General features: G+C 41.9%; 1 protein-coding gene across 1 annotated transcript in view; it reads left to right on the top strand.

Annotated features, from left to right (window-relative positions):
- The window catches only part of LOC113578798 (membrane-associated guanylate kinase, WW and PDZ domain-containing protein 3), a 61,928-nt gene extending 36,941 nt beyond the window's left edge, over nt 1-24,987 (top strand). The window contains exons 10-18 of the mRNA XM_035536527.1: nt 1-328; nt 413-607; nt 693-756; nt 941-1,309; nt 15,613-15,813; nt 16,851-16,924; nt 17,068-17,214; nt 17,587-17,725; nt 21,095-24,987. The exon at nt 1-328 is cut by the window's left edge and continues 21 nt beyond it. Of these exons, the coding sequence (XP_035392420.1) occupies nt 1-328; nt 413-607; nt 693-756; nt 941-1,309; nt 15,613-15,813; nt 16,851-16,924; nt 17,068-17,214; nt 17,587-17,725; nt 21,095-22,209 (2,632 nt within the window). The 3' untranslated portion in view covers nt 22,210-24,987. The remainder of the gene's footprint in view (nt 329-412; nt 608-692; nt 757-940; nt 1,310-15,612; nt 15,814-16,850; nt 16,925-17,067; nt 17,215-17,586; nt 17,726-21,094) is intronic.
- The last annotated feature ends 2,187 nt before the right edge of the window (nt 24,988-27,174 follow it).

Genomic DNA, 27,174 nt, shown 5'->3' with positions numbered 1-27,174 from the left:
CAACAACAACTCCCTCTGTCCTCCGTCACCTCTGCGCCTCTACTCTGCCAAGTTCTCTGAGGGTGACCTCTCTTCCTACATGCCCACGCCACCTGCCTCCTGCGTGCCCCTCCACCTCACAGAAACAAGCCCCACCCCCAGCTCCTCCTCCCCTGGCAGGGGGCAACATTACTCAAAGCCACGCAAGCCAAAGCACTCTCTGCTCACCCCTCCCACCAGCGGGCACTCAGACGGATTGTACTTCACCTTCAACGGTGCCGCGAGCGCCAGCAGTGGCAGCCCTGGCAGCAGCATCCCCTCGCCGGCGACCAGAAGTGGTGGGGGCAGAGATAGGGGCAGGGCTGGGGGCGGGAGCAGGGGTGGGGCTGGGGGCGGGACCAGGGGCGGGACCAGGGGCGGGACCGGCGCCGGCGAGCTGGTGCCAGTCGCCCTGGCAAAGTGCGAGGATGGCAGGGGGATGGGCTTCAGCGTGACTGCTGGTGGGCATGGTGGGAGGAGGGTGCTGGTGAAGAGAGTGTGGGACCTGCAGCAGTGCGGTGGCCTCCAGCCCGGGGATGCCATCGTGAAGGTCAACGGCGCAGATGTGCAGAGCCTCAGCTTCACTCAGGTAGAGACGGGTCGTGTAGAAATGTCCTACATTTGGCCTTAACCTGAGATACGCAAAAAATAAAGACCACAAAATCTTGTTTCAGGTCCAACGGATCCTGCAGGAACACACCAGAAGGGAAGAAGTCATTCTGCTGGTTCAGAGAAGAGGCAAGTGACACAATGAGCTGTTCACTTTCAGATGTTGTTACCTGAACTCAGCCAACACACCAAGAGCCCGTCATTTTGCTGACCTTGTGCAGGCGTTAGAGGTTGTAGAAAAGCGCTGCCTGAATTCACGGAGTGACCAGTTTCTCCTGCTTCTCTTTCTGCACTTTTTATCTCCTCTTTGCAGGCCCCTTACTTTCTCCCGTGTCTCCAAACCCTGTGCACCCACACAGCTCCACCCCTCCATGCCCTGCTTCCACCTCACAGGACACACCTTCTCTGCCACGGAACTCCATCACTCCGCCCCCTCAAGCACTGGTGCGCTCCTCACTGGTCCAGAGCACCAGCTTCCTGGACTCCGTGCCTGTCACTCTGACCTTGGAGCCACGTGATTGGATGTACTTGGAGGATGGCGGGACCGTACTTAGTCCCAGGGTTAGGACGGAGGAGAAGGCCCGGCCCTCTGCGCAGAGGGGGGTTGAGGTGGAGCTCAGGAGGAGGCCAGGAGAAGGATTTGGCTTTGTCATTGCATCACAGGATGTGGAGAACAGCAGAGGTGGGTGCGCTTACTACTAAGTGTTAATACCTAATACCTAAGACATATTCTGCATCTTCAGGAAAACATAGTTCGCCAAATTGCCCAAAAACCATAACCATTGTAATACCTCTGCTGCCTGGTGGTGTGGTGGTATAGTGAATTTTTCATTTAAATTTATGACTTGTTTATTTATACTTCTATCTGTGCAGTTATAGGGCAAAGTATTAGGTCTCTCATGCAGACTGGAGGTAGAGGTGATTAACTTTTATTTAGTCTTCGGCCATATTATTGAAGACTGAAACCCGTAAGTGAATACCACTGGGGTGAGTAAAACTGGACTTGCTTTAAATTGCTAATAGTTCTTCTCTCTATCAAACCCCACTGGGCGTTGGTAACTGAATACAGATAAGTTAATTAAGCTCTTGTTTGGCTCCACCTCACTCCTGAGGTACGGTACACCTGTTTACCCACCGCTTTGAAAGCAGAAGCTCTTTGTTTGTTTTTGGCACTGAATGTAAAGAAAGATGCAGTGCTCAGCACAGCTATAAATGAATAGCCATAGCATGTAAGCAGGAATCAATGCATCTAACTTTTTCATTTTTAGCCTGTGATTGAGTGATTACAGATACTGAAGAAAGGCAGAAAAGTAAGATTCAGTTGTCAGATCACAACATTCGCTAACTAATAGTGACTCAGTGCTTTTAATGCTGATGCGCACACACGTACACACACACAGACACACACACACACACACACACACACACACACACACACACACACACACACTGCTGTCCTCCTACTCACACCTATCTAAGCCCCAAATGACCTAATTTTGCACAGTGCTTTGATGTTTATCAAGGTCATAAGAGTACTACGTGCATGGACTTCTAAACCACTCCCTCACTATCCATGATTTGACAGTGCTGCCTGTGGGTGTGGCCTCTCACGAGATGCCCTTACTTGAGATTGAGTGATGGATGGATGATAGTATCACCTGATGCCTGGTTGAGCTAAAACATAAAAAACGAAACAATTTGCTGAGGAATGATAAATAAACCCAAACATAAAAGGGGGAAGTTGACCAATAATGTCCATTAACTTTTTTGTATGCAGAACAAGGACAATGATATGGCTATGTGACTGCAGAACAGAAACAGAGGCACACTTAGATTTCAGCCCACTATGACATTTATAAAATCAGCTGAAATTGTTTAACCACCAAACGTTTTAAGCCTAGTTGAGTCATAAAAGACAATTCTAAATTCCTCTTTACCATAATCACAGGCTGAATAACACCACACCCCCTACTCCATTAAAACTCTGTACAGCCCTGTACACTACTGGTTTTACAGAAGAAAGGCTGTATCATTATAGAAAAAACAATTAAAAACAAATAAAAGAAACTGATTAAATCAAATACTAATAAAAAACAAAAGTCGTAATAAAAAGAAGGTGCAAACAACAAGGCTGCTCCTCATAATTTGACAGATGGTAGTCCATATCTTTCAGACAAACAAATCTACTTTTGTTATATCAAAATCTGCATGGCCTGCAACAGTTCTCTGTTAAATCTGCTGACTTTTTACGTAGTAAAAGACTTTGTATTAGGGACATGATCGATGCTCAGGAGAGGTGGAGGACTTTCCAGTCCACAGGAAAGGATCACGTCATCGGTCTGATCCACTAATCATTAAACACGGAAGTGTTTTCATTTCTTAGTACTAGTATCCAACCTGTTTTTTTGCCTACTGTTTTTCAAACAATATCCATTCGACAAGGACTTTATCCACAAAATCATAAAGTCCTCTCCCAAAGTAATTTCAGCCCTCTATTCTCAACAATCACAGACTAATTTCAAATATTTCCTTCTGAGACAAACTCATAAAAAATTATGATTGCATGATTATCAATTCAAACAGCTGAAATGAGGTATTTCTGTTTCATCAAAGACATTTTTTTGTTTTTTGTTTTTTGTGGAGTTTACCTTCATTATAAGCACTTTGGTTCCTCAGCTGATGTGTTTGCTAAAGGGTTTATGTTTGGCTTTTGTTGGGTTTCAATTGAAGGTGAATGCTGAGATTCTATTAGGCTGGGAGATGAGGAGAGTGTGGCACGTAACAGGACATGTAACAGGACTGGTATAGGCTCTCGGTTACATTTCTATCCCATTACATTTCTTGCTGATTAGAGCAAGCAGCATCTGACTGCTGCATAATGGAAAAGGTACCCTAAAGCTGTTGCCATGTGGTAAGTAAGTTGTGTGGCATGTGGTTTTGTATTTGTGTGTAATCTGGAGATGTGTGATTTGGAGGCGTGAGCTTGTGTGTGGAACATATTTAAGGGCTAGTGTGCTTAACCTTCTGGCATCCAAACCATTTTTGGCATTTTTTTCCATATGATAATATTACTATTTTAGTAAAATTAGGTCTGAAAATAACCCCATCCTCCTTTAGATAACTGTTTTCAGCATACGCTTGGCCAGAATAATTAAAATATTATTTTAACAAGCTGTTTTTACTCAAAAACACTCAAAGAAGTACAAATTTGATATAAAAAAATTATTTAAACTTCCATTAAAACGCATATGTGTAAAAGACATTTTTTAATAGAAAAATGATCCAGGCCTCTGGTATCTATCTATTTAAAATAAGCTTCAAGTTAAATAAAGAAGAAGAAGAAGAAAAAGAAAGAAAGATAATAATAATAATATTGTTTACAGCTGAGGGAATATAGCAGAGGAACTGCTTTGCCTTTGGTGAGCCACATGCTTGTGCACTGCAGTGTGTGGTGAAAAGGTTTCATGTCTCTAAATGGTAAAAAAGCAAATACATCAAAGATAAAACAGCCAAAAGATGTCCAGAGAGAAATACACCAACAGAGAGAGGAGGAGAGACAGGTCGAGCACATTCGGAGGAGAGAGAGGAAAAGTGAGAGAGAAAAACGATCAGTGAATCGATTGGTAGTTATCCGGGCTGGATCCACAGTGCGTGAGCCATGCGTATGGACCGCGAGACCTGTTGACTTCTTTTGCCACCATTGATCACGTGACACTAACTCCCGCCCTGTAGAGACCACAGAGACAGAGCGCACGCATATTACTGACCTGCGAGCCATGCGCATAGTTGAGCCTGGATGTGGGGTGAAAGGTCTCGTTTACCAAATTTAACACCAATACAGTCAGATCAGAGGTGGCAGTGGCGTGTTCCAGCCATTTGTGTCTCCCTCTCTCTCTCTCTCTCTCTTTCCCTGTGCTGCCGCTCTCTCTTGCTTTCCATGCATACAAATACAAGAATGCGCGCACGCCAAAATGCATATGGAATCTTTGTGCATTTTGTTGCATGTCTGTGTCTTTGCCTATAATAATGTATGTCTGCGTATGCATCAATGTATTCCAAGCTCAATGAATGTTTTCTTTAATATTAAATGTTCGCACATGCACATCCGCATTCACACACAACCATTTACACACACAAGCACACGTGCGCACGCACTCGTGCGCATAAACACAGCAAAGTGGGAACGTTCACTTTGCTCTGTTTGTATAACCAGCATGCATTCACAGCACTAGAAACAGATTACACTTGCAGGTACATCCTTCCCTCACCCGCTCAATCTCCTTCCTGCGTCACATCCAGGTCTAGTGCCCCCCCCCCCCACCACACTTCTCTCCCTCCCCTCTCTCTCTCTGTCCCACTCTCTCCTCTCTCCATCTTATACATCTACTCTCTTTCGCTCCTCCCTCTGTTCGGCTTCTGCCCTCCTCTCGCTCTTTCTCTCCTCCACTCTGTTTTTCTTTTCCCCTCTGTTTCTCGCACCGCCCCCTCCCTTGCACTGCAGTGGTTTGAAACGTTCTCTTTCCTCCCCCTCTCACTCATTTGCGCCTCCCCGTCAGTTTTGCCCCACCTCACAGCCCCCCTCCCTCCTTCTCTCTGTCTTTTCCCCAAATCTCTATCTCCCCCCTCCCTCCCTCCCTCCCTCCCTCCCTCCCTCTCTTTCTCTCGCTCTCTTTTTTTTACACTTACCGGTTCTGTCAGATGCTGGGGATAAAGTGGTTCTCCCGCACCGAGCGGTGGCGGTTTGGTTTGTTTTTGTTTTTGTTCTTGTTTACCTGTTTGCTTACACGCACAGCACATCCATTCTCCCACGCAGGCTGTTTTTTTCCCCCACGTGTCCGTTCTCACGTGTGTTGGGATTTAAGAGGAGCGTGATCGATCCAGCATCGGGAGACTTCTTCCACACCCACACACACACACACACACACACACACCACACCACACACGCATACATGCACACACACACATACTCACACACACACACACACATGCACACACCAAGCCATGCTGGAGAGACTGCAGTCAGCCCTGAGAAGTGTGAAGGATTCTAAACGTAACTATAGTTCTCCTTCCTCCCTGTTTTTTTGTACCTCCTACCTTCTGCTGCTAGTCGAAGAGCAGTAATTTCCAAAAGGCTGAATCCGGTGCTGTTGTGGGCTTGAGGGCAGACTGCTGTAGTAAAATCAACATGGAGAAAGGCTTTCCAGGTAGTGGTAGGACACTCCGGAGCATGGTCCGCCGAGCCGCGAGAAGGCATTCCATGACTTGTCACTGTCCTTTGATCTTAAGTGTAAATCGAGTGAAAGCTTTGCTAAGAAGATTCATGTTTGTACTTTGTGTGTGTTCGACATTGCGTGCATGTGTATGTGTATGTGTGTGTGTGTGTCACTAGGGGTAACCATTTGTTTGCTGCTTTGCAATATGTGTTTACTTGATGACACATAGACTGAGTATATTTGCTTATATGAGTTTGTAGCTAGTTAAGGAACTTCATGACTAAAACTTCATGAAAACACACACACACACACACATTTATACATGCACACACATACAGAGAGAGTGAAAGAGAGAGAAAGCTCTTAGAAGCTTTAATGACTTGCATGCTTGATTGCGTAACGTATGATTATTTGTAAAGAAACGTTTCTCTGCCTGGAGTCAATACACAAACATATCTGCTCTTTAGTCATGCTACAGCTCAATTTTCCTGTTTATATAGAATGTGCTGTAATCAAGTGTTTGCTGAACATTCTTTGCATATATCCAGTATGTATTTGAGTAATACTGGATTCCTTGCATAGCCGTGGAATAGAGCGCCGCTGCTGTACTCGTCTGTGCTGTGTGATGCTGGAGAAAATTATACGTGTGCAGTGTGCTCACAGTTAATGTCCTCACCAGCTTCAGGTTGTGCTCTTGGTAAGAGCTTTAAAAAGCCTGAGTTCTCTTTATGGGTCATTGTGCGTTAGGCCATGAGACAGCAAACTGCAGTGTGTGTGTGAGTGCTTGTGCACATTTAAGAGGTCTTTGTACGCAGTTTGTAAAACTTAATGAAAGATATATTAATCTATTATAAATTATTAATTAAAGATAACTTAAATCCTGCTTTGAATTATAATACAAACACCACTAGTTGCTGTACTGAACATCTAGAAGTATAGTAATGTAGCAGTACACTAGGTTAAAAATAGTGTTATAGCAGTAGTTGTATGAGAATCTCAAACACAGTATCTCAAAGCACAGTAAACACAGTGCTGTTCCTAAGCTGCGTTGAAAGTTCAGCAGAGTGAACCGTGTGACATAGCAGTGGTCAAGGCGATGTGAATTTTAGTTTCAGCATTGTTTGCTAGTACTAGGTGCAGCCACTGCAGTAAAAAGCCATATTCAGACCGGAATGTTATGTAGCACTGCTGGGCAATGGTCTCTCTCTCTCTCTATCTCTCGCTCTCTCTCCCTCCCTTTCTGTCTCCCTTTCCCTCCCTCTATCCATCCCCCTTTCTCTCTCTCTCTCTCTCTCTCCCTCCCTTTCTGTCTCCCTTTCCCTCCCTCTCTATCCATCCCCCTTTCTCTCTCTCTCTCCCTCACTTTGTTTCCCTTTCCCTCCCTCTATCCATTCCCTTCTTTCTCTCTCTCCCTCCCTTTCTGTCTCCCTTTCCCTCCCTCTCTATCCATCCCCCTTTCTCTCTCTCTCTCTCCCTCCCTTTGTTTCCCTTTCCCTCCCTCTATCCATCCCCCTTTCTCTCTCTCTCTCTCCCTCCCTTTGTTTCCCTTTCCCTCCCTCTATCCATTCCCTTCTTTCTCTCTCTCCCTCCCTTTCTGTCTCCCTTTCCCTCCCTCTCTATCCCTCCCCCTTTTTCCCTCTCTCTCTCTTCCACTCTCTCCCTTCCTGTTATTTGCAGTATATTTTAGCATGCACTCTTGTTTGTGTGTTTCAGTGCAGAAGCTTTATTATGATGAAGAGGATGATGATGATGAGATTGGGGGTAGAGGGTTGCTACTACTGCTGAATTTTAATCACTGTTGGTGCCTTTTAATCAGGCTCTAATGCACCTAATACTGTGTGCGCATGCATGTGTGTGTACATGTGCATGCTTGTGTTGTGTGTGTGTGTTGTGTGTGTGTGACTTTGTGTGAGCACATGTGTGCATCAATTCATCTCATTATTGAAAAGGGTTTTAAAACCTCCTGTGGAGTATTAATACCCTGCTAAACATATTTTTATATCGAACGCACGTTAATGCTCCCGCATACACCATTTATATGAATTAAACACGTCTGCAGAACTGGAAACAAAACTGGAGTGGACAGTCTGTTCAGTTCAAATAAAATCAAACACTGCAACACTTCTGTTAACTGCCTGCAGAGAAAAATTCAAATATGCTGTGCCTAGGGCAATAACACTCATCCTGATTGGTTATTTTTCATTTTTTATCTTGCATGTGTGAGTGTGTGTGTTATGAGGTCATGTATGGCTGCTACTTGGCCTTAGTGTATGGCTACTACAGCAATATAATGTCACCTTTTTTCACATTTAATAAAAAGCTTCTTTTTTTTGACATGGTGGTTTGTAGCTGAGATTTGTATCCCTATGCTAGTGACAGTCTAACAAGCAAGTTGTTAATGGAAACCCAAATGTTTAATTTAAAGATACTGCCAGCACTGCCATCCAGGCCTGGTGTGTGGCTGCTGTGGTGAGCCATCCGGACAGGCCACGCTGAGGGTACTGTTTGGGACAGAACAGACGACAATGTGTGAGTTCAAATGGCAGCTTGGCTCCTGGTCAGATGAGCTTGCATTCTGTATGCACACATTGTATGCAGTGTCTGATGGCTTATACAGCACAACCTCAGAAAGACGGTCACACTGACCATAGTGAGAGGGAGAGAGGGTGTGAACTTGGGAGGTAAATGAGTGATGAATGTCAGACAGTGGACAGAGTTGAGGGTAAAAGAACTTGGCAGGACAGGAGTGATGGAATCAAGAGCGTGTCAGGAATGAGAGAGACAGGAGAGATGGGATATAGTTTCCCAGGAATGAGACAGCCAGTCAGAGAGTGGTGAGGAGTGCAGAACAACAGATGGGGAGAGAAATATAAAGAAAAAATGAAGCGCATTTTCTCAAGGGATTGATGTGTTTCGCATTTTTGTGCAAAATATAGTGTAGCAACATATCGTTTTACAACATATGAGCCCTTGCAACAAAAAGGATGGTATGCGAAAAGCACATTCACACACACACACACACACACACACACACACACACACACACACACACACACACACACACACACTTACACACACACACTCTCTCTCTCTCTCTCTCTCTCTCTCTCTCACACACACACACACACACACTCACACACTCACACTTACACACGCACACTCTCTCTCTCTCTCTCTCTCTCTCTCACACACACACACACACACACACACACACACACACACACACACACACACACACACACACACACACACACACACACACACACTCACACACTTACACACGCACAGCTGTCACCTGTACCTTACTGAGCTTATGTGTTTCCTTAGGCAGTTACAGTGTGAGTCATGATGGTTGCAGCATTGCAGGAAGCCAAGATTACAGATTCCGAAATTACAGTCAATCACAATTACGTCAATTACAGTGTCATTCTCTCTCTATTGTTAAGTAAAGATTAAAAGACTGTCAGTAGTGAATAAAGTCAGTATATTGATGGTGAACATTTTGCTCCATTAAAATGATACAACAGACATAATCCCAATATTATTTCCTAATTCAGGAATGTGTTTCTGAATATTCAGAAACTTGAACCTGAATGTTTCTCAAGGCTATAGTGACTACTCTATGAGTTACAAAAAATGTAACTCATGGTAGAATAGCAGGACAGAAATAGCTTTAAAAAGTATGAACTCTCCTCTCAGACCTCTCATAAAATACCTGCATGACACACACAAATTCTATTACAATACATTACGAACCAGCGAACCAAAAATGGAAGGTTTGGAGCAAGCTAGTGTATAGTGGAGCTGTGTGAATGTAGTGTGGAGTATGACGAGTTGAACAGGAGCGAAAACACCAACATGAGGAATCCCTCATCAGGACAGTCAGAAACCCAACATTTAATTCAAGGCGGCCGAAAGATTCTGAGATGAACTGGGTTTGCGTCTGGACACTTGTACATGACACAGAGTGAATACAGCTCTGCAGTAAGAGTGCAAATCAACATCATTTCCTCCACAGCAGTCTGAGAGGCTACTCATTGACCACATGCCCACTACCCATCTGTCTAATTGCAGGTTTTTGTTGTAAAAACCATGTAAAATTCTAGACAGTCGGCTAGGGAGGCAAACAGCTGTCCACAGCTCTGCATTCTCTCTCATGTACTCGACGATTCAATGTGAATGGCGTTCTCTTAGCTGCCTTTAGATCTCAGAAGGAGCCAGGCTGTGATGTTGCCATCGTGGCAGACTGAGTGCCAGGCTAATGGCACAACATGTTAGCTGGAGGAGCCCCCACTGCTGGCAGAACAGTGTGGCTAATGGGAGCTAGGAGATACAGCTTAGTGCTGCAGTCTTGTCGGGGAAAGTTGAACACAAGTGTTTCCCTTTAAGCAATGGAGAGCGAGTCAGCATTTATACATCAATGAAGATCTCTGCTCACTGGAAGGCTGGCCCAAAGAGACAGTGCACGTGCATGCAGCGTGCACGTGTGTGTGTGTGTGGGTGTGTGTGTGTGTGTGTTCCTAAGTAGGCCAGCACAGGACAACATGCTGTTTTCTGTTAATGGCACACATTAATGGAGAATATTGAAGTATTGTTCTTGTAGTGCAAGAACAGTTTGTCTGTATCAGTGGTATGTTTCTTTGCTACTTTCACCCCATCTTACACTTATGTTAAGCCAAGCCAAACTTGTTATTACACAGAGGCCGATATACTTGAACTCCAATCCAACAGTCAAACACATATAATAATTTTATAAAGAAAAATATGCATGTTACGTACTCCACTACTCAAAACTCACTCAGAGCAAGATTTCCAGGCCAGCTACCTAATGTGAGCCAAAAGTCAAGACTGCAGGAATGGTCCTTGCCCTGGCTCTAAAGCACACAGTCATCTTAGCTGAAATTATCTGGCTGCCTCTTAAACCACAGATAATGAACCAGCCCCTCCTGCATTTCTTGATGCAAGGTTTTTTTTTCTAGCTGGAACCATTCAGAACCTTTCTCGGCCTGCCTGTGAATGACTGATGTCTTTCACAGACACCCAGGAATGAGTCTGACATTTACCCACACACACGCACACACACACACACACGCGCACACACACACGCACTCACACTTACACATTTTGGCTGCATTGATGAGTAATGGCACTCACATATTCGCTCTCTGTCTTATACTCTGTCCCCTTCAGATGCTCTCCACTCATCTCCTCCTTTGTCCCATCCATCATTCATCTATCTCTCCTCCCTCACTGGGAAGGCTGCTGAAAGCTTATTCCGTTATTCACTCACCTCTGAGGGAATGCTTATTTCATCCTATTCATCACCGCCTGCGTACAGTTAACATGTCACAGATGCAGAGCGCTCAATTATTCTCTTCTCACCAGCAATCAAAAGTGTCTTTATGAAAACTTTGTGTGCACTATTACCTGAGCGGCTTTTAACTAACAGTTTCTTTGTGATACTTTTGCAGTCTAATTATTCACGTATTTGTTTATTTACTCGCTCCCACTGTTAGTCTTTGCCAATTCTGGCCTGTGACATTGGTCTCCACTTCTGCATCCGGTCCCTTCATTTGTTAGTCAACCTCCATCTTCACACAGCCGGAGGACAGCACTAACGGGTCAGTTCCATGTAAGAGGCTGAACGGACACCGCTGGCCTGCATGGCTCTGTGTCAGGCCAGTCCACCCAGTGGCCACGAAACTCCCATGTTTCAAAGGATCTTTATATTTTATTTTTTATTCATTGTTTTTTCCACCCAATTCACTTTAATATTTGACATTATTTTTCAACACTGTTAAAGTACAGTTTTGCTTTACATATGAAAAAAACTCATTATCGTCAATTCAATATTAATGCTAAAGAAAAGTAAAATTTTACAAATCAAATATTTGTAGCTAATAATAATTATAATAATAACAAATGATAACTCCCCCATCCCAATTCAATTAAGAAAAAAAACCCATAATAAAGCTTTGTATATACATATACTGTCGACTCTGACTCTCTCTCTCTCTCTCTCTCTCTCTCTCTCTCTCTCTCACACACACACACACACACAAACACACACACACACACACACACACACACACACACACACACACACACACACACACACACACACACACACTTATCACAAATTTTTGATAAAGATGTACACATACAATTAGGTTACCTAGTGAGCTCTCTCATAGAATGTGCACCCCTGTCTCAGTTCTCAGTACCTTAAATATGCTCCCTACTGAGATGCCTTACTTTGGCTGAATATCAAGAGAGCTTCGAATGAACGAGTGGCAGAGTGGCCAGTGGTGTAAATAAAGATGTCATTTAAAAAGTAATTTAATATATTGTTTTTCTATTTGTTTTTGTGTCAGAGACATGCAAAAAACACTTTTTGTTTACAACTTTAGGTTTGTAAATAACCATTTTAGCTAACTTACAGTACATCAAGCAATTAGCATTTTAATGTTAGCAGGAGGCTACTGGTTTTAATAGGAAGTTGGTTAATAAACATTTTATCTTAGTGAGTAGTAGGCTTTTGTGGTGCCCTTATTAAAGGTTATTAATGAATTAACGTTGGCTAATCCGTTATATGTTCATCCTGAATAATTTGGTAGGAGGTTTGTTTTTGTAGCTTTTACTTGGTAATTAGCTAGCTTATTCTCAGCTCTCATTTCTGGTGTTATTTCCATTTTTCAGGGAGCAGACCAGCATCTGAAGCCTTTATAAAGGCTTATATAGAGAAGGAGAGGCTGTTTACTGAGGAGGGAAACAGTGGGTGCAGCTATGTTAGCTAGCAAGGTTGTTTGGTTCACCTGTTAGCTAGCTGGCTAAGATAGAGTTTGGTTGGTTTCTCTAAGACCAACCTATGGCAGTTATAACAGTGCTGTGTGGTGATAAGAGTCTAGGTGTGTCTGGGATCGGTGTGAATTTCAAAGCTTTTTAATTTAAGGGAGAAAGAGGAAATTCACCCAGTTCTGCCCTGTATGCCAGCTTTTCTGTATTTCAGTGTACTTTTAATATACCTTTACAAAATTAGAATCTATTTGTTAATTTTTTGGACACAAAAACAGCTAATATATAATTGGCGGGTTGAATGTATTGACAGATCTTTTAATAATATAATATATCCATCTGGCATTGTCTACCAATACATTCAAACTTTTGTTGAGGGTCCCATTTGCACTGATTAACATGAGTAATAGTATGTTGAAGTGTGGTCCTGTTGAAGGCAAAATGTAATGTTTTTTATTCCATAATTTTAGTTTTATTGATGCTAATGACTAATGCCCAATTATGACAATATTGTTTAAGTAGGTTTAAATGTTGTTGCAGAGCTTGTGCTGTAGGAACTAGCAGAACCAAGTCATCTACATATAAAAGGAATTTTATTTAATTTTCATTTAATTATAATCCTAAATTTGTTGATTGTTCAAGGGTTGTGGTCAGTTTGTTGATGTGAAATTGAAGTGGGCGATAGAATACAACCTTGATACATGCCATTGTTCCTCCAAGTTAATCATCTTGTTTTCTTCCAGGTCTGGCATTTAGATCACCACAGAAGAGAAAGTAGTATACATTTTGATTTTTTTTAATTAAAAAAAGGGTAGTATTTCAAAGGTATCTTTTAAACAATAAGGAGAGTTTTGGGATATAAATTGCACATAGATAAATATCTCTGTTATTTTATAATTTCCCATTTATTTTGATCTCTAAATGTTTTTACTTTTTGATTGAGGTAATGAAAGATCTATATTCTTTATACCACATAAGTATGCCACCAGAATTTCTACCAGCTTTGATATGAGTATATTTTGTAGGAGGTGCATATGGTTCTAGGAAATTGTTTGGACTGAAATAATTATGATGATTAGCCTATGTTTCTCTATAACGCATGCTGTTTACACAATCAAGATTGGCTAATGTTAGACCAAACGTCGATGAGAATAAACCTTGAATGTTCAAACAACTACCTGAAAAGGAAGCTTTTATCAATTACAGGTATTACACAAAGATGTTCTATAATCTGATCTATAATCTGATGGTAACAGGTATAGAATATGCAGGAAAATAGGAGGACGCCAATGCAAGTCTCCAGTTGACGGATTTACTGAAATGAACAAAGTCAAAACCAAACATGAAAGTTCACTAATCAAAACTAAAGAAAGTCACACAAGCAGAATGGCGTGATGGGTGAGGCTGAGAGGAGAGGGTGGCAGTAGAGCATGGATGCTCCTCTATTTAGCTGTGCTGCAGTATCTGGGTTGAGGTGGTCGAGGTCCATGCCACTATGGCCAGCTCCTCTGTAAAGCCATCCTCAGCATACTGGCTGTTCTCCTCTAGCTCTCGCATGGCCCTTTTCTTAGTATCCTGATGTTGTTGGCGACATTAGCTGTGTGTTCTGGTTGCGATGTTTTCACTAAAGGGCTCTGGCCGAGGTTTTTCTTTGGTGTTAATGAAGCCACATGTTCCTTTTTAACCCTGCAGTTTTCTTCATATTATGTAAGCAGTTTTGGAAGTTATGTAAGCTGTTTTCATATCCCTGAATCATAACTGTTCCATTATGGTAAATATTTATTGCTAAAATGATATGCACAGTTAGCATCTTCCTATGTGGTGATCTAAATACCTTAATTTATTCCACTTTTCTTTATATGAGAAATTTCCCATATTACTTTGTACCCATCAGCCGACTGAATCATTAAAGAAAAGCATATTGCAAATTACCTTGGCGTTGTCTTTTGTAGTGATCACGTTCACCCCTCCCTGGTGTTGCAGTTTCCACGGCAATGCATCTGTTTATTTACTTCCTGATTTTGGTTTCCTCATGTTTCCTTGTTTTGGTTTCTTTTGGTTCCGCCCCCCAGTTACCTACCAGTTATAGTAATCACCCGTATCTTGTTTGTCCTCATTACTCGCTGTGTATAAGCCCTGTGTGTTCAGTTTGTCTTGGCAAAGTCTCGTCAACCCTCATTATGTTTCTGAGCCGTTGGTTATTTTATCTGTGTATAGCTGGTTATTTGGAATACTGTTTACGTCTTTGGATTTCCCTTCTTGCCTGTTCCCTCTCTGTTTTGATTGCTTCCTTTACAGATTTTTAAATTTTTGACCTTGGCTTGTACTTTGGAGATTGACTGTAGAATTCCCGTGTTGTCTAATAAAGTGGCATTTGCATTACTCCAAGCAACTCCATCTCTGCACGTGCTCAGACCATTACAGAAGTCTCCAATATTTCTGGATAGTCATTGAGAACTTTTGTTTTGACATTCTTCATGGCTTTCATTGATTTTGCTTGTTGTGGATTACATATTTTGCAGTTGATTGTTTGTAGTGATTGTCCGTTGGAAGGGGTAGAACCAGACATTTCCATCTTCAGTTTATTTATTTATTTCTTTTGTCTAGTTTTCATCTTCTTTACTTTTTCATTTATGGTTGGTTTTCTAGTCCCTGTATTTGTTAATAACAATGTTTGTAAGTAACTGCTGTTTAGTCACCACTACTTTGTGATTAGTAGCTTCCAGAATTGGAACGTTACTGGTGCATCTTCTACCGATGCTGTGGTTGTTTTCCTTATATTTTTGGTCTGAACTCATGTTTTTTGAATGAAAAAATGTTCCTGAGGCAGTGTTCAGTTGTTTTTTTTATGTTGATATTATATTTATAGATCATATATCAAGCTTTTCGATGTGTAAACATTGTACGTTTATGAGCTGCTGTTTTCTGCTGAAACTCAAACAGGTTACCCTAGTTCTCCCTCCCCCTCTCCCTCCAGCGGCATCTCTGCTTCCCCACCGCTTTGTGACGGTCCGCCGCGGTAGTCCTGCAGCACGCAGTGGGCAGATCCGACCGGGAGACCGGCTGGAGGCGGTGGAGGGCCGCAGCGTGGTCAGCCTGCCGCACAGGGAGCTGGCGCAGATACTGCGCAGGGCGGGCAACACCCTGCGCCTCACCATTGTCCCACGCTCTAGCACCCGTGAGTGAAGAATGTGCACGCATATGCTACACACACACACACACACACACACACACACACACACACACACACACACACCTGTGCATAAAGGCACAGAATCAGAAAGCACATCTGTTGTTGCAAGTGCACACACATGCACACATAAACAGTCGGTATTAATTGTAGAGAGGATTCTGTGCAGAAAAGTGTCTGTTGTTCTCCAGCACACTGCATTTCAAATCACTATATATGAACCTTGCAGCAACCATGCTCCTGTCATACCCAGTCTTCCAGTTAAGAGAACCATACATAATTAGACAATTTAAAGATAAAACAAAATTGTCATATTAATACTTTGTCTTTTCAGTCCCTGCTTGTTTCAGGATCATTTTGCCTTAATTCCTGTCTTCTGCAAGGGATATGCATGTTCAGTGGTGTTCAGGTCATGTGACTGATTTGGCCAATATACTGTTTTTCTATAAAGATTTTCATTGTTCTGGAAAACTACAGAACTTTACCAATATATTTTGGGGTCTTTACCGCAACGTGAAGCATAAGGTTTTGAGGCATTCGGGTTGGATCTTCCATTGCCGTTGGCAGCCACATAATCAATAAAGACAAAATAAGACACTTCCTCTGGGAGCCATACACATCCACACTGTCCTATCACACAGGTGGAATAGTAGCTTAGGCTTGTTTTTCTATGCTAAGATGTTTCCTGGAAGGTAATCTACAGTTTAAGCTTGTCTAACAAAAATCCTTTTTTCCATAATACATTTTTTAATGTATTTTTAAGCAAGCTGTACCATAAAAATCTTTGAGAGACAAAAGATGCAAATAGCATATGCCAACTGCACATACATATCAATTCTGCACCTTGGTTTAACTCTATTGTGCAGGATTGTTTAAAGATGCACTAAGACCTGGCCAGAAAAACAACTGAGAAGAGAATTGGTTAATTATAGCACCATAAAATGGGTGGATGGTATATAAAGAAGGCTATAATGGATTTTAACGATGCTGTGCTTTTCCCTCGTGTGCCTCCGTCCCTCTCTCAGACTCCTCCGAGCACTCTGACTATGAATATGATCCCCATTACAGGAGCAAGAAGCCTCACAGGCCCAAACCGAAGGTGAGGCAAGACATCACCCTCTCAGGCTTTTAGACCTGTTGCTATGGCAATGTACAACTGTGTGAAATGAACCTCGTCTGCCTGTCTCTCATTGCTTCTCTCACACACACACACACACACACACACACACACACACACAGCAGGACTCCTCACCGTACTACAGTGCTGAGCTGGAGAGAGGGTCCACCGGTTTTGGCTTTAGTCTGAGAGGGGGGAGTGAGTATAATATGGGCCTTTATGTCCTTGGCCTGATGGAGGGAGGACCAGCCTCGCGCAGCCGCAAAATACAGGTTGGTGTGTGTATGTTTGTGAGAATTTGTTTGTATTCTGCCACTCATGAGCACTGGAGCGTGGGCCGATAGCGAAGCGCACTGTCTGTGTGTGCGTATGCGCGCCTGTGTGTGTATACTTGTCTGTGTGTGTAGGTGAATATTAAAATCACCAGGAAATGTTCAGCAATCTTGCATGTGTGCAGAAAATTTCCCTAAATTGCCAAGCCAGCCACTGCCTCAACTTATTGTTACATGCACATGCATAAATCAGAATCTAAGCTGTATTTAAAGTGTGTTTGTGTGTTATAGCAGGTGGGTTGCCTGAATACCCACCAGCTTTATCTACTTAACCCCATGCTTTATCCAACGTGACTGCACTTTCCACTGCAGGTGAGTGATCAGTTAGTGGAAATCAATGGGAGGAGCACAGCAGGGATGAGCCATGGTCAGGCTGTGGAGCAGATCCGCAGTGCTGGCCACAGAATCCACCTCGTCCTCAAGAAGGGCAACGGATACGTTCCCGACTACGGTAAGGCTACCGGCTAGAGGGCTGGGCTGCTGGACCACGGGACGGCTATGTCTCGGAATAACATATAGAAATGGTTGAGACATCAATGTCAAAGTCAACTTTATTGGCATTCCTATTTACTACAGGTAACTGAATAAGGGATAAAATCAGGTCTCCCAGACATGGTGGTACTACTGACATAAAACAATAACTCTAATAAATACACACAATAAATTGAGCGCAACATCATGGAATAGACTATACAAAACACTATATTATATATTAAAAAACTGTTAAGCACAGGACAATAGACTAAATGGTAGATAGTGGGTAATAGGTTGGGCGGCTTACTATTGTATTATTGAATTAATTGCACATTAGTGGCTGAAAGTAGACCTTAGCAACTCATTGTCAGAAATGCAGACTGTATAGATTAAAGGAAATAAAGAGTATAAAGTGACTGGGTGCCAAAGCCCCTAGAACAGAGCTGACAGCTCCGTTCAAAGGTGCAGGAGTACATTTGAAAGATTTAAGTAGCCCTGCTGCCCGTGTGAACAACCTAGCCAAACCTTTACTTTACTTTGAAAACCAGATGTAAAAACAGTGCATATGGTTTAAAAGAGTTTCACTTAAGTGAATAATTAGTGAGGATGAGGAGGATAGTGAAGAGAGGATGGTACCAGTCAGCAGTGCTTAAGAGCACTGCCAGCACTGCTGGTCTGCAGTGCCTGAGTCTGCAGTGGGCTCTTTCTCCATCTCCTTAATAGCTTACTAACAGTCTTCCTGTGCTCTCTTCCCTTTTGGATTCTCCACTTTGTTTTATTTTCTTTATTTTGCTTTCTTTCCCCGATGCATTCATATTTGTATCTGTTCGCATTTTTATTATTATTCTTACCTAATTCTCTACACTTCATGTCTTTTTATATTCCATTTTTGGGTCATTCCTCCATCCCTTCTTTTTGATTTTCTATACTTCTACCCTACACTACTCTATTACTATCTCTATACTTCTATCATACACTACTCTATTACTATCTCTATACTTCTATTACTATCTCTATACTTCTACTACGATCTCTATACTTCTACCCTACACTACTCTATTACTATCTCTATACTTCTATCATACACTACTCTATTACTATCTCTATACTTCTATTACTATCTCTATACTTCTACCCTACACTACTCTATTACTATCTCTATACTTCTACCCTACACTACTCTATTACTATCTCTATACTTCTATCATACACTACTCTATTACTATCTCTATACTTCTATTACTATCTCTATACTTCTATTACTACCTCTATACTTCTACCCTACACTACTCTATTACTATCTCTATACTTATACCCTACACTACTCTATTACTATCTCTATACTTATACCCTACACTACTCTATTACTATCTCTATACTTCTATCATACACTACTCTATTACTATCTCTATACTTCTATTACTATCTCTATACTTCTACCCTACACTACTCTATTACTATCTCTATACTTCTACCCTACACTACTCTATTACTATCTCTATACTTCTATCCTACACTACTCTATTACTATCTCTATACTTCTATTGCTATCTCTATACTTCTACCCTACACTACTCTATTACTATCTCTATACTTCTACCCTACACTATTCTATTACTATCTCTATACTTCTACCCTACACTACTCTATTACTAACTCTATACTTTTACCCTACACTACTCATTACTATCTCTATACTTCTCTCCTACACCACTCTATTACTATCTCTATACTTCTATCCTACACTACTCTATTACTATCTCTATACTTCTATTACTATCTCTATACTTCTACCCTACACTACTCTATTACTATCTCTCTACTTCTACCCTACACCACTCTATTACTATCTCTATACTTCTATCCTACACTACTCTATTACTATCTCTATACTTCTATTACTAATTCTATACTTCTACCCTACACTACTCTATTACTATCTCTATACTTCTGCCCTACACTACTCTATTACTATCTCTATACTTCTATCCTACACTACTCTATTACTATCTCTATACTTCTACCCTACACTACTCTATTACTATCTCTATACTTTTATCCTTCATTATTCATTTTTACTTTCATATTTTCTCACCTTTTAAATGCTTCTCTTCTGCTGAACCCCATAACCATAAGGGGAAACTTTCATATCATTCTTTTTCATCCCTTTCTCTTTCTTCCTTCTCTCTCTTTCTATCTATGTTTCTCTGTTTCTGTTTCTCTCTCTCTCTCTCTCTCTCTCTCTCTCTCTCTCTCTCTCTCTCTCTCTCTCTCTCTCTCTCTCTCTCTCTCTCTCTCTCTCTCTCTCTCTCAATCAGTGGAGCTTTCCAGTCTTTCTCTCTGTATGACCAACTCCAAGCTGGGTGAACCCTGCTTCTACGTGGTTGGGCGGACGGAGAGCACGCGGTTGGTAGTTGTTCCTGTTAGTTCTCCCCTTTTCCTGTTTCCTCTACACCACTTGCGTCTCTTTCCCTGTCACCTTACCGTCTCTCTGAAAGGTCCTTTTCAGTCCCGTCGTCTTTGTCACTCGTGCATCAATCTCTGTGGAGAGTCACTGTGCTGTTAACCTGTACTTAGTTATGGTAATATGACCTTCAATAGAACCATGATGCTTGGTTTGCTGTAAGTTACTGTTGGTGTATTGAGATATAACATATGGAATTGCTTTTGAGTGAAGCGACCTCTGTCAAAGTGAGAGCAGCTGCTTTGTCTTATTTATCTGTAAATCTTTACAAGTAGCATGTTAATCATCTAAATTACATATTTTTGCAGTGGGATATTGCATTTTTTAATAATATCTTTAGGCTTTGACTTGAGTGTTGTTCAGTGCTAAATTAGTCATATGAAAGGCTATTTTAAAAGTGGTGCTGTTTTGAAAAATAAATTGCTGACATATTTAAAAGGAATTGAAGCTAAGATGGAAGGTTGATAAATGCTTGTTTGAAATGGAAGATTGTAAGTTGCTAAAGACTTATTTCGAGTTGGATCTTCATGCTTTTTTTGCCCGATTAAAGCTTCCCCAGATTCTTCACTGGCCTTAACCATTTAGAAGCCTTCCTGTATAGCAGGAGATAAAAATTACAGAAATGACCTAGAACCTCATTTCAAATTCAAAGATTCTTTTTAAGATGTGTCGTTTATTGTACCAGCTGGCAGGCAAGAACCTGTTACCCTAACAACGTAAAACTTTTGTCTACTCTCACTCAGTAAATCTCAAGTATGATTTTTTAATGAATCTTTTTAGTAAAATCTTTTTTAAATGATTTTAACAACCCCCTGATTGGGCCTGTTCACACTGAAGTCTCTCACCAGTCTTTCCCTCTCTCCCTCTGCCCCCTTGGTCCAGGCCGTGATCACAGAACAGCCGTCTCCTCCCTGCCCCCAACCCTGCAGTCGCGTGTGGCTACAGTGAGCCGTGCCCGGCGTCGCCCCGCAACTATACCTGGCCCCCCGAGCACAGCACGCAGGACCCACAGCCAGGGCGCCAGGATAGAGGGAGGGGAGGGGAATCCCGAAAGCGGGGAGGGCACAGGTCATAGATCAAAGCACAGGGGGAGGAGTCGAGCCTCACGCAGTTTGTCCAGAAACGGGCCCGGAGGGGCCAGTGAGGAAGAGGAGGATAAACCGGCAGTAAGGGGGAGAGAAAGGGAGAGAGGGAGGAGGAGAGAAGAGAGGGAAAAGAGGAGTAAAAGCGAGGAGAGCTGGAGACAGTTCGGGAATGACGGAGGGGCTGGGAGAGAGCTGGAGCATGGGGAGCGCAGGCGGGAGAGAGGGGACAAACCAAGCCAGTGCTGCATGCAGCGGGAGTGGGACAGCAAGGGTGAAAGAAAGTGTGGAAAGGAGGAGGATCGGAAGGTTCTCGGAGAAAACTGGCAAGATGAGGAAAGAGGCGGGCCCTCGTGGGAAAGGGGCGGGGAGAGAGCGGGCAAGACTGAGAGCGGGCCGCCAAGCAAGAGAGACGGGCGACGGCCTGAGGGAGAGTCTGACAGCTGCGTCGTACATGCGACGCCCAGGGATTGCAGGAGTGGGAGCACGTGCAAGCAGATGCTGGATGCGAGACCCTCCAGCACCGAGTTGCCCCTGCCGGCCACCCCTGTCCTAAAGCCAGATCGTCTGTCCAGCCACCTCTTGCCTTTCAGCTCCACCCATAGCCTGATCTCTCAGGGGCCAGCAGGGCCCTCGCATTCCCTCTACGCCCCTTTCTCCTTTCTCATGTCCCCTGAGCCTGAGTACCCTGTGTCGGATTCTGACGCGAGTGTGTCTGACGTCAGCGCCTCGGCCGCCAGCATCTCCGGCCTCTCGACATACTGGGGTGAAAGACGTGGCTCGGGGGCCCGGAGCACTTTACCACCGGGGCCCTGGCTCAAACCCAGCCCACGTGTGCTCAGAAGAGTGATGGAGAAGAACAGACTGACAGAGGAAGGAAAGAGAAAAGCAGGAACAACAACCTCCCTCTCTTGAGGAAGCTCGGGAATGTCTGTCGTCACTTTAGTCAGGTGAAATCATGCGAGAAATGTTTTTTGCCCAAAAACATGGCTTAATTTTGAATTAAAGTATATATAAGGTCCAGGTTTGTAAGCTACAGCTATCACGGTCCTTTGCATAAGCTAAGTACACAGCATATGCAGTGTTAATATATTCCCAAGGGTGATATGTATGAACGGTGTCTTACTGCTCTTCTCTCTCCTTAGATGAGGGCTTGAAGAGAGTATCACAAGTTTCATGTCACCGTGTATGTTTGTACTGGGTGCATGTTTTCCACTGAGTTCTGGATTTGTACAATATCACTCGGTGTGCGACCACTTTTCAGCTGTTGGCCAACTACTCTTTTGTCTCTTCTTTTTCAGTTTTAGAGTTATTTTTAAGCTTGTATCTATAGAAGGAAAAAGTGGGTGAATGTAGTTCTCTTCAGATTGCAGGAGAAGCATAAAGCAATAACTTGCCTAAAGCCAAGACATATTACTAATTATATGATAAATAAATGAAGGACAGTATGTGCTATTTATATTGTATATTTGCCTATTACAAACTGTATAATACAATAACCATGTTATTGTACCCCATTTTTCCTTGGACATCTTGACTCAAATAGCAATTGCAGTGTTTGTCCCTTGAAAACATTACAGTGTAATGACAATGTATAAGGCTATATAGTGTCGGTAGTTCTATTGTATATTCAGTAATATATATTATAAAGGATTGTGGTAAGTGCTCTCATTTTGAACCCCAGTCCTATGGGATCTGTCCTCTAAGTGCCCCTTTTTGTTGCCTTGTGCTTCCTGTCACTTGACTCTTGTGACCTCAGTGACCTCTATTTAAGAGGAACCTAGAATACATTTGACTGACAAATGTTTGATAAATGATCGCCATGGCAAAAATTACTGATATTTTGCATTGTCTGTGAAAGTTCATACTGTCCTGTGGGATTGGGTGTATTGCGCTAATCTGCATCTGCAGACCAGTGAACCGAAGGTATTATGGAATGTCCTGTTGGAATAGCCATGCACTGCAGGTCAGAATCCCAAATGCAAAGATCCATGAGACAGTTAAAAGGGCTTAGCTAAGCAGCGCGGTCCAACCTGACACAGTCAAGACACAGGACTGCGCAAAATGTTGTTTGTTAAATCATTACCGCGGTGTTAGTGTTTGCAATCCTGATTCGCAGCCAGCTCCAGCATGCAATGAGCCCTCTAAGAAATCACAAAAGTATCCAGACCAATTCATGTTGGTCCAGTTAAGCATTCTGTGGTTGCTTTCAAAGCAGTCATATGATCTAATAAACGTAAATACAGTCCTATCTTTTGCCTTCTCACATCAAAGGTTTATCAGCATGTTTTCATTTTACTTATTGTGCATTGCAGTTGTGGTGTGTTGCAATACCATCACAAACTAATACTTAATCACTCAACTCTAACCAAGGCACCAATCTCCCTCTGCTTCCTTGGACTGTGCTGATGTGTCTGTCATTCAGTACTGGCTGTAAGTCATAGACATGGGCTCACTTTAAGACTTTGACCTTTTATTAATTGTGGCTGTTTTCATGTTTTTTCAACCAAAGAACAGGAAATCTTTATAAGCTGGAAATAGTCTGTTTGCAATATGCAGTGACTTCAAGCCAACCATGGGGAGCCTCTTTAGGGAACTGTCTCAGAGAGGACCTTTTGTCTTTATTGACGAAGTGCTTATTAACGAGAGAGAGGACAAGAGACAATGAGAGCGTGAGAGAGAAAGAGAGAGAGAGAGAGGAAAGAGTGACAGAAACTTATGTGTGTTCACGTTTTTACCTCATTAGGTCTGAACGATCAAGTATGGGCAGTGAACATCAATATTGTGTTCAACCTGCTATTCAGCCCTGAACTAGTGCAGATGAATTATTGACTAGTTTGTGCCTCAGGAGAAAGGGCTTAACAGACATGCAAAACTATGTGTATGTGTGTGTGCATGCGTGCACGTGTGCGTGCGTGTGTGCGCGCGCACGTGTGTGTATGTATGTGTGTGTGTGCGTGCACTTTTCTCCGGAGGTACAAGGTTCCAGTCCAGATTTCAAAATATGTCATTTAAATTATTTTGTACTCAGTGATATTACAGTGCTAGATGCCAACTGTATATAAACCAATATGATGTCATCATATTAAGCCATTCAGATCCAAGTATAGTTTATATGTATGCTCCCAGCAGGCCTGGGGTCAGTTCTAGTGGCAGTCTAATGTCTGTGCTGTACATATTAGAGTAGACTGAGAGTATTTATAAATGTATCATAATATACAGGAAATGAGCCAATGCCATCTGAGTCTTTATATTTGAGTTACTTTCCTCCTTTTGCAATATATTCAGAGAGAAATACGGAGTTCACCATTTCTCTGTAATCATGTCTATGGCCATGTATGTATTGTAAATAAATATATATATATCTATATATATATATCTAGATAGATAGATAGATAGATAGATAGATAGATAGATAGATAGATAGATAGATAGATAGATAGATAGATAGATAGATAAACATATATACAAGTGTACAGTTTAGTATTGACATGAAAATGAATAATATTTCTTTTATGATTATGTTGCTATGTTCAACTATAACCCAAATGCAGGTATAAAAATTATATTAAAGTAATAAAGATGTATATTATAAATTAACAATCTCTTGCTGTCTTCTGTAAGATGCTGTCAACAAAACATGGAGCCATGGTAGAAAATCAGCTATTTTAAGTATATTTAGTACAAAGTATAACCTACTTAGTAATAGCTAAATTGGACTCGGGTGCAATAAAAATGTGAATCCAATACATTAAAGGTGTCCTAGAATGCATTCATTCAGTATTTTTCAATTGTTCTCTGATGTCTATATAGAAAGTATGTTATCTTGATCGGGGCGAAAAATGCCTAAATGAGGTTTTACACGCCTATTTAAATTCCTATGGTTCGGCAGTAGAATGAAACGAGCTGTTCTTTTTTTATAATCCTGCTTTTGGTGGGCTCATGAATAATTGATGAGTTTCTGCTCTGATTGGCTGGTTTGGCGAGGCATCACGATGGCTCCCACAGGTGAGGAGAGGTGAACCGTTTAAGAATCCAAAATCCCATATGCTTAAGCATTCATAAGAGGACATTTCAGTTCTTAAACTGATTAGCTAACAAGATAGATGTTGAAAAAGCTATTTCTAGTATTGTAGATTTATATAACAACGCAGGCTATTTCTTTGAATGTGACACGTGCAAGAAAATAATATAAATTAATAAGATATCTTATTATAAATGTAACGCTAGCTAGCATTTGCTGGCTAGTTATGCAAGCTAACCTATCTAACGCCAACTAGATACTTTTGTTCTCGACAATTAAGCGTTTAGGTATCTAACTGTAAGTGTTTTGGCCTGCATCGGAGATATCTCAGTTATGAAGCAAAATTTACTCAAACGACAAAACGTTATATGTAAGATGATCTGGCTTCAACCAGATTACTAAAATTACAGTTACTAAACAAATCCCCACAGTCGCATAGCATGGCGGGCTACTTAAAGGTTGCTGGGTTTGTAATACAAAAGAAAGTTGGACTTGCCACTCTTTACAGTGTCAAACGCTGACCAAGGCCTTCTCGACGTGATCAGGGCTGAGAATCTGTCCAGAGTTCAATGCAACGCAAACTAGCAACGTGTCCGGGATCTTAAATATTTGACGTCAACAGTGCTCGTTACTCCTTTGTCATTTTTTGTTCTTCACGATACATGAAGAAATGTTTAAGTTTGGACTGTGCCTGGGATATAACGTGGGCTGGCGAGTGAACAGTTTAGGGGTTTCAATTTTAAATTTTCGGTCTGGGATTTTTGGAATTGGCCCGTCTTATGACCCTTATTTGTTTATACGGTATTTACTATCACAGCAGTGGTTCACGGTGTGCCAGTTTAGTGTGCCGAGCTCTCCTTTTTGGGCTAAGACAATGTAAGTGCAGTTTTCTATTCTACGGCACCTTTAACACTAGCCGACAGTGATAGTCTTGGCAATTGTACTTTAGTTTCTGAACAGTAGATGGAAGCAAAGTTTCATGGGAATAATCATAGCCCACTTAACAAAGGTGTACTCATCAAGCAGAAGGTGCCTGTATGTATGGCTACAGAGAACGGGGTACACTTTCTCAGCTTCTCACCTCTCCATTTGGCTGATTCAGAGTGCTGAACACAAAGAAAGTTAGCTACTGTCCAAGAGAAGGGAAAGATCCAATGATCTTCCCAAGACCCCTGAAGCCTTTTAATCTTTTAGCTACGGAGTGTTAAAGTGTGCCTCTGAGCCTTTAGAAAGAGCACACCCAGAGGAACCAGGTTCTTCAGATATTAAGAGACTACTAATGAACTAGGGTGATGTTGTTGGGTGAGGGGGGGGGGGGGGGGGGGGGGGGGGGCATGCATACAAAGCCAATTTTTAAAATGTATTTATTATACTTATAAATAAGTTGACATCTTATTCCTCACCATTCAGCTGTATCTTACAAAAAGTAAATAAATAAACCAAACATATTTACGTTCATGGCAATACAATAAATGAAAATTATTAATCATTAACATCCATTATGGAACTAGACACTTTTCAGAAGTTTTGGCATACCAGGGTATTCTTTCCTGAACATCTGTTTAAATTTGTTTTAGATAGGAAAATACCTTTTTAACAAGGCAATCCACAAGTGAACCTGTTCTAATACAGATTTCCACAAAAACTGTAGCCACTTCTCATCTACAATTATGTCACATTTGTTTTTAAATTCCTGTTATGTTAAACTTACAAGCCTAAAAATGAATCTTAGCAGAGTATAGATGGTTGGATGTGATTTATTCCAAATTATTTTGTCACATGATGTATACAGACAAATCAGATCTCACAAAAATGAGCCAATCCTCAAAGAATCAGCTCTGTGTTTGTTTGTTTGT

Source organism: Electrophorus electricus, chromosome 18, assembly GCF_013358815.1.
Source record: "Electrophorus electricus isolate fEleEle1 chromosome 18, fEleEle1.pri, whole genome shotgun sequence".
Classification (NCBI taxonomy): domain Eukaryota; kingdom Metazoa; phylum Chordata; class Actinopteri; order Gymnotiformes; family Gymnotidae; genus Electrophorus; species Electrophorus electricus.
This window is presented reverse-complemented; position numbering and strand designations above follow the sequence as displayed.